General features: G+C 36.1%; 1 protein-coding gene across 1 annotated transcript; it reads right to left on the reverse strand.

The window, feature by feature from the left end:
* Positions 1-4,762: 4,762 nt before the first annotated feature.
* On the reverse strand, positions 4,763-7,777 carry LOC127101316 (uncharacterized). The gene is made up of 8 exons (XM_051038692.1): positions 7,609-7,777; positions 7,342-7,462; positions 7,180-7,260; positions 6,931-6,979; positions 6,675-6,771; positions 5,665-5,717; positions 5,499-5,561; positions 4,763-5,330 (listed from the first exon to the last, which is right to left on the reverse strand). Exons 2-8 carry the CDS (start codon positions 7,452-7,454, stop codon positions 5,052-5,054), a joined length of 735 nt encoding a protein of 244 aa, XP_050894649.1. The 5' UTR covers positions 7,455-7,462; positions 7,609-7,777; the 3' UTR covers positions 4,763-5,051.
* Positions 7,778-8,347: the final 570 nt, after the last annotated feature.

Here is an 8,347-nt window from a genome sequence, read left to right on the forward strand (position 1 = left end):
GTTGTATATTTGATGCTTGAAAAATCAGCATGGCTCAGGATGCATCTGGTTATGCTTAAGGGTTTGTAGGGTCGACATCGACAGACTTCCCAATTGAAGATTTTGAATTAGCATATAGTTCAAAATATGGAAATATAAAAGGAACAAAGTAAGGATCCACCTTATCAATGTTTGGATGTGGGCTCAAATGTGACCTCTCAGGACTTTGAGCGGGTTATTGAGAGGTTGTTCTACTATTTTTCTTCTTGGTTAAATGGGGGACTTCGCTCTTCTCAGTCCCTTCATCTTTAAAGGTTGTAACGGGTTAATGCCTAATTCTCTTTTTCTGTAAAAGGCTGGAAGTTTCGGCATTGGCCTTGCCTGCCTCTTTATTTGCAAAGTTGGCATTAACTACTTTGATAGTCGTGTCTTTCTGAAGTTTTTGAGGGATAGGGGGAGGGGACTGCAGAATTTCATCGTTGATATCAAACTCACTTTCTTTATGAGGAGACTAACATGTTTTGACAAAGCTTTAATTGGTTAACGGATGAAGTTAGATAATCGTAAGAAAAAAAGAAGGTATGAAATAGAGTTTCTTCGTTGGAATAATTGTCGACATCCTCGTTTTTTTATTTTATCCTCGAAGGGCCTGCAGCAGAAGAGGTATTTGCTTTCTTTCAACCGTGAAGGAATAAAACAAATCAAGACATCGACAATAAAATACTAAAGGAAATGAAGGTTGGATACCCTTTTTACTTATGAAGCTCTTGTAGTGCTGGTGCCTTAAGAGTCAGCAGTCAATGACTTTGGATTGGAGAGAATACATGTAAAAGGTATATAAAATGAATTAGAATCCAAGAGAAAAACTAAGGCAAGATGAGATAAGTGTAATCTAGTCGACCAAATATTACCTTTATTTTTCTCAGAGCCCCTTAGGAAAGAGAAAGCATCGACCATACTGGGTTCTCAGGTTGTGATATGGTATGTTGGTGTAATGAAGGGGCCATCATTTCTCAAACTCTTAGGTGTAATGGTAAGAGAGCTCCAATTCAAAGGAACCAAGGAAAAATCCTTCTTTTACAAAATATTTGGCAACTTTCCAGCCACCTCTCGTTGGGTGTGTGGGTAGAAAAGAAAAATACCTTTGCTTGAGGAACTAAGCTCTTAGGCAGCAGTTGGCTCAAACCAAACTTTATGGCCGCCAAGTTGGGTTGGTATGCATCTGCTCTTATACCTGATTTGAAGGAGGTAAGCCTTGTCCACATAGAATTAGGCTTGAAGCATGCCAATAGAGTATCATGTATATCCCTTTCATCTTGGCCCGAGGGATTAAGGAATGGTTTCCTGAACCACTCAGGTTCACACTGTCGATTGGAAAGTGGTGCCATAGTTGAAATAAATTACTTTCACTTGTAGAACATGTTGAAATATGTCTCAAAGATCTCCCTAGACACGGATTTGCCATCATCAAGAGTAAGTTGGGGAAGTCTTGGACCTTTGACCCTTACCTCTGAGTTGGGAGAAACCCTGGTTTTTAGGGAAGGCTCAAAGGTGGCGTCGAGTCACAATTGCAAAAGCCAGATAGGGCCACCTTTCTGAAGACTTTCAATATTTGTCCTTTGCTTCAAGTCTTGAGAGGCTAGCCCTAGAGATTCATACAAGCCACAAAGAATCAATATGATGAGGCAGAGTTTTCTCCCTTCATGGAGTTGGGTGGCCAAGGCAACAAACGTTTTACCCACCTAAACAGATCGAGAACAAAAAACATATTGGGAAAGCCACTATGTTAGAAAAGCAATGTGCTCATAGGAATTCACTTGATCTGTCAAATCATTATGATCTTCGATGAAGGAGATGTAAGCAGTCCCGGTGAAGGTAAATCATGGATTTGTTTTTGTTTTGGTTGAAGGCTCAAAAGCCTCTACAGTTGGTCGAAGGCCAGTGATATCAATAATGTCGAAGAGTGTGTGGGTTATCATCCCACTAGAAAGATGAAAGGTGTTGGTCGAGGTGTCCTAGAAACACATGGATGCAATGAGCATGTGGGAGTTGTATTTGAGACCAACTCGAGACAGTTGGATTAGGTAAAAAATGCCTAAATCCCTCCATAAGTATTTCTTCTTTTCTTGGACCTTATCTAACCATTGGATGTAAGAAACACCCTTAGTCGGAGGATAAAAATGGAAAACCTTATTCTTTAAAAAGTTGAAGTCAAAGGATGCATCCATAAACAACAAGGGTTTGTAACCAAAGAAGTAGGAAAATAAATATTTCAGTATTTGGGGTTTCTCGATACACCTAGGGATAGGACCCATGAACGCATAGATGGTACTTGCAATGGAGTAGGGAATCAGAGCATTGTTGTACCAGACATTTCTTCTTCCATCCTCCATGGAAGGTTCAAGAATGTAGGTGAGGTCATTGACATAGAGTGGTTCTCTAATAACAGCAGCTAAAGCAGGGCGTGATTGAACTCTTGGATCCATTGTTGATCGCAAAGGTTTTCTTCAGAAGAAATGTGATAAAGAAAAAGAAAACTGCACAAAAACTCTAGGGTTTCTTTTTTCTATATGTGTTTCAGAAGAAGGAAATGGTGAAAGAGAATAGGGTTTTAGCGAGAACGGGTTAAATAGCCAAGGGAAGAAGACGTTTTAGTTTTCCCTCCAAATGATTTTGGACACGTGGCGCACTCAGGTCAACAGTTGACACTAAAAGGCCATCGGAAAAGATGAAAAAATGGAAATTAAAGACTTTTGTCTTAATTTTATTTTAGTTAATCTCTTAGGAAATAATGGGTGATGATGATCAAGTGCACACGCGTCTGTGATGTGATGTTTTAGTAGAAAGTGGTTATGATGACCAAGAAATAATAATTAAATAATAAAATATTTTGTTGATGTGACTTGTACAGACTGGGGAAACGGGGTCGAATGGTTGCAAAAAATACCACATTTCTTCCATTTGACCATATGGTTGAAAGTGGTATTTTTTGGGGGCATCTGTTAGCTTGGATTTTCATTTGAGAAAAAGTCAATTGAATGTTGCAAAGGGAAAATGCTAAGTGTTCGCATTGATGGACATAAGTCGACATGAATGAGTATGTCGTCTGGAGCATTTCGATTAGCATCTTGAATCATGGTTTGAAAGAATCTCAAGAGAAGATCTTGAGACATGGTTTGAAGGAGTCTCGGGAACATATCTAATTGATCACTCGACACTATGTAGAAGTTGAAGCGTTCGATGAACTGCAAAGACATAGAAGATTTTGGAAACCAAAGACTTGAGAGGGGTCTTAGTGCTTTTAGCAATCACCTTCGACGAGCAGGCAATTACTAGTCACTAAGAGCAGTTACGTACGTGGGATAATGGTTTTCAACAGTTTTCAAGTACTGACAACGTGATAGTGTATTATAGATTAAGTTGCATGTTCTAGAAGATGTGTCTAGTTTCTAGGAATAAACTGTCAGGGACTATTATCGTTAGTTTAATATATATAGCAGATTCATATATTATAATCGAGGTCGCAAATTTCATTTACGTTCTCTATAAAATTGGAGTACCTAAGTCAAAGTGCAAAATAGTTTAATAGTAATATGTGAGTCTGCGTCCCTTGTTTTGTATTTGTCTTTATGTTTTCTTAATTGAAACACTTTACTCTTTCTGTCATTTAGTGCATTTACTCAATGCAATTTATTGCAATGTTCTTTTACTTTAATTCAAGATTTTTCGTCATTAGAGTTTTCATTTTGTCTGCACACAGACATTCACAGTCACTTCACATACACACTTTCTTGTACACGTGTTTGCACAAAATTGCTTTTGATATCTTTCGAGTTAATCTCACAAACTTTTAAACTCATGATTGTTCGTTAAAAACATTTGCGAACACTAATGCAGCTTAAATAACCTATGCTGCCTAAAACATCATTCAAAACACAAAAAACAACTAAATGAAAAACTTACCAAATTAGAGTTGAGGGTGAGAAACTTGAATGAAGTGAGTAACTTTGCAACAAATGAAGTAGAATGAAGTGAATGAAACTTGCTCAAATAGAGTTTGGAAATGACTTGCAGCAAAAAAGCTCAAATGGAGTTTTTTGAGTGACTTTTCAGAAAATGAAAGCGAAAGAAGGAAGGGTCTGGCACAGATTATGAATAAAACGCGTCTGAAGATGTATCTCGATAAAACTTTCTGATTTTTGAATTATGAGTGTTCACGGAATTGTATTTTCGGACTCACCTTTATACTATACGGAGATACATCTCTGAATTAAATTTTAATAAAATAAGAATGGATAAAAGTGGATAAAAAAAGATGCATAGAGACCGTTATGACATTTCATTGTAGTGGGAAAGCACATCATGAGATCTAGAGAGGAATCAAACAAAAGTCTAAACTTTTTTATATATAAAAGAAAAATCTGACTTGACCAAACATCTTTATCAATCTCATGTTTCTAAACAAATTAGACATAATTCACGAAATACACTATTTGAAAAGAAAAAAATTGTCTTTTTGTCAAAGTATACATTCAAACAATATAAAAACTGTTTCTTTCTTCTTGAGAAACTAATCTTTATCAGCTACCACGTGTGTGTACCAAATAACACATCAAGAGATGAAGAAAATAATACCATTATCTTCTTTACTGCTCTCGTTATATCAGAATTTCCATTCATGTATAAGAACATAATATATTCAATTTTTTGTAATAAGACTAAAACTTACTAATACTAGCTTAATATTTCTTTCTTTTGGCATATGCTGATAAGAATTGCAATGTTCAAGAACTAGTTTATGAATTCAACTTCAGAGCACAAATTAAAAGCAGATTACAGTGAGATATTCAAGCTCATGCTATCAATACAAGCATAACATCAAAGAGATCATAAACAGGAACTTCGTTCTGATTTTAAGTGCTATGAAATTCTTAGCTCTAACTATCACAAGAGCAGAGCTTAATAACACTAAGGATTCACCCCTCATATACATTGCTCTCAGCATTTGAAGTCCATAGCGAGAAAACAAGAGTCTATGCTCAACAGTTTATGTATTTAAATATGGATAGTAATCATGAGGCTTGTGCATTATTAGCATTTGGCTCGGGGTCATTTTCTGATGATTTAGCGTCTTCAAAAGTTTCCATTTCAATGGTCACATCATCACTCGTATCAGCCTCAACCATTACTTCGTCGTTGTCTGTTACCAAAGGCTCAGTACCATTCTGCACGCCATCAGATTGCTGCTCCTGCTGTTTTTCACTTGGCTTCTCTATGGCATCAGTCTCTTGTACTGGTTCTTGTGGATATGGATCAGTGCAGATTGTCAATGTAGATGTAACTAACAAATTCTACAGAGAAAAACACCATACAGAAGTCAAGCAAAATGTTCAAGTTATTTATAATTCAAGTACCAACCAAAAAAATGAATGATTAACCATTTACAAACACAGAATATTTAACTTTGTTAAATAAAACAAAATTGAAAATAAGTGTACATGTCACATTATGATGCATACCTTTTCAAGAGCTAAAGCAAGCTTGGAAAGATTTGGATAAATGTTTTTTGCGTCCAATAGAATCTGTTCAATACAAGCTATTAGACAACAATGTGCTGTATTATCATGTTAAACTTGACTAAATTTGGAGCCAAGATATAATATTGTACAATGGATGAAAATTTACCTCACAAACCCTTTGCAATGTAAATGGTGGGCCATCAATAAAACATGTAAGTGCTGGATTCCAAAAAGAATTTCAGAGTTAATTATTAAAGATTGTACCCAAAAAATAATTAGTACAGCTTCAAACTACTAAAAGAATATAAATATCAAGGTAACATGGCATATGCAAACTAAAAGGAGATCGTTATTCAAGAGATTTGTTGCAGGTCAATGATTAAGAAAGAACAGGATCCGGGCCTAGTCTAACAAAATTGGCATACAAAAAAAATGTTTAGCAGCTAAATGACTGTCACTACTTCATTATGGCATCAACTAGTTTTAAAATAAAATTGGAAACCAGAATGTAGGGGATACTCTTGATCAACGCAACTGATGCCATTCACTAGGAAGTTTATGTCTCAATGATACTTTTCCAAGAGCTTTGGTTTCATTAAGTGTCAGTTAATCTTCGTTCCAGACATACATGTTGACCAACTCAAAAGCCAAAACTATTGAAAGAATTCAAATATGTTAACATAGACCTTTCTCTAAGAAAATTATTACAAAATAATATACAATGTAGAGATGACAGAAAAGCCACTTATTTTACCATTAATAGTTTGTAGTATATTTGCATGGTATTATAATTACACATATAGAAATATGACACACTGGTAGCTATGGTTAATGTTGGATCCCACAGCTATAAAGTTAATATTCCCAGAATACTTTTATTAGTTTTTGAAAAAGTATTTTAAGTAGTTTACAACATTGTTCACATACTAAAGACTAATAGAATACAGTGTTATCAAATAGCTGCGCCATGGCGGATATACATGGCGGTTTTTGGATTCGCCGCAATGGTAAATATTGGCCGACATTGCGGGATTTTGGCTCTCCGCAATTGACAACACTGATAGAATTTTAATATACTTTTCAATATTTTAAAAACAAATATTGAGTTGTCTCAATTGATGTGTATGAAATTGAATGATAGTAACAAAAATATTGGAACTAGGTGGTATACCATACCATCATTCAATTTGTTGACCAAATCAGAGTAGGATTCTCTTAGCGAAGCATATTGCTGCTCACTTGTCATTTTTGCCTCAGGGTACTCGGACAATACCTGTACAACAAATAAAAGATGAAAAATATCACATATTAGAAGTATGATGTATGAATAAGAAAATCCCAATAAACTATATATGAAAAGCTACTTGCTAACATACCGCTAAGAATTAACGTTAACATAAAGAAGAATGCATGCTAGCATACCTCCCCATACCTGCTTCAGCTGAAATGATAGCATACTCTTGAGGTTATCCCAGTCATGCCTGTTATACAAAAATTCACCATACCAGTTTTTAAAGTGCATTCCATCTTCAAGCATCTTTCAACTTAGCTGTGTTTGGTGATTGTGGTGCTTTATAGAATAAATCACAACCAGAAACAAACTAACATCCCTTACAGGATCTACTAAACACAAACACAGAAGTAGGTCCCAATCTGCTTAAAACACAAAAGTAACTCTCACCAGAACCTCCCGGAGGATGCAATAGCTTGAAGAATCTGAATAACTTCGTCTCTTGAAACATCGTTTTTTTCTTCGGTGACTCTAAAAAAACCAACCACAAGAACAAAATCAATTTCAACAGTTTCTCAAACAGAAAAACGAGCGAGTGAATTCACAAATCACCTGTGATTTGAAACATTAGCCGCCACATCAGCCACCGCGTCGTTGGGTAGGTTATCGGCGTCGCTAGAAGAAACCGGTGCGTGCTGCAAATTATCGTGTGGTTGCGTCTCCATGAGAAGCCCTACAACCGCATTAAGTTAAATCAAACTATATTAATCACATAAATGGTCAATTACTGATTATTGGTTGGGAAAATCGAACAGTGTATGCATTGTAGAAGATAATAGTATAATATTAATATTAGATGTGGTGGAGGAAAATACATACCTATATACGTTGTCGTTTTGAAGATTTGGAAGTGAAGGGTTGGTGTGGTGTGTTAGTTGAGATTTGAGAAGGTTGTTCCGGTTTGAACTTGGCAGCCTCCGTCACCGTAAGCGGAGGAACTGCGTCGTGGTGTGTGTGAGTGTTTCTCTTTATATATAAGTTGGGCTTTGTTCTTGCCAATGGACTCAATTCTAGGCTTGTTGTCTTAATATTAAGGAATTGCTAATCCCACCCATGGTTGATAAATATGTTATGAAAATTTAAAATTGTCCCTTTAATTTTAGAAACATATCATTAGACAAGTCATGCGCTTCATTTAAATATAGGAGTAGTAAAATGGATAGAAGAAAAGTTTTAGATCGGCACCCTCTAATATGTTTGTCCCGTTTTTTTTTTTGGTGGACTTGGGCATTAACATGAAAATTTGCAATTTTTAGGTTAAAATGGTGCAATGCATGCGGGTCTGCCCCTCCCCGCACTAATTCTTTTGCAGGTCGGGACAAAGTTTTAGGTTTACACCATCAACAAAGTTTTCCTCACCTCACCTCGTTTTTTTAGGGCTTTTGTAGGGTGGGCCTAAACAGGACGGGCATGCCTGTTTGCCACCTCTACTCAAAAACACCCTAACTGAGTCTCTCCCTATATTTTTTCCAAAATTTATTCTGGAGATGCATCTCTAGAACAACTCAATACACACCTCATTCATTTCTTAGTTAAACGCTTTCTTTTTTCATAAATC

The sequence above is a fragment of the Lathyrus oleraceus genome, chromosome 7 (assembly GCF_024323335.1).
Source record: "Lathyrus oleraceus cultivar Zhongwan6 chromosome 7, CAAS_Psat_ZW6_1.0, whole genome shotgun sequence".
Classification (NCBI taxonomy): Eukaryota; Viridiplantae; Streptophyta; class Magnoliopsida; order Fabales; family Fabaceae; genus Lathyrus; species Lathyrus oleraceus.

Coding starts and splice junctions, on each gene's coding strand:
- LOC127101316 (XM_051038692.1), bottom strand. CDS start 7,454: ATGGAGACGCAACCACACGATAATTTGCAGCACGCACCGGTTTCTTCT. Junction 6,772..6,930: donor TATCATTTCAGCTGAAGCAG/GTATGGGGAGGT, acceptor TTTGTTGTACAG/GTATTGTCCGAGTACCCTGA. Junction 5,562..5,664: donor CATTGCAAAGGGTTTGTGAG/GTAAATTTTCAT, acceptor TGTATTGAACAG/ATTCTATTGGACGCAAAAAA.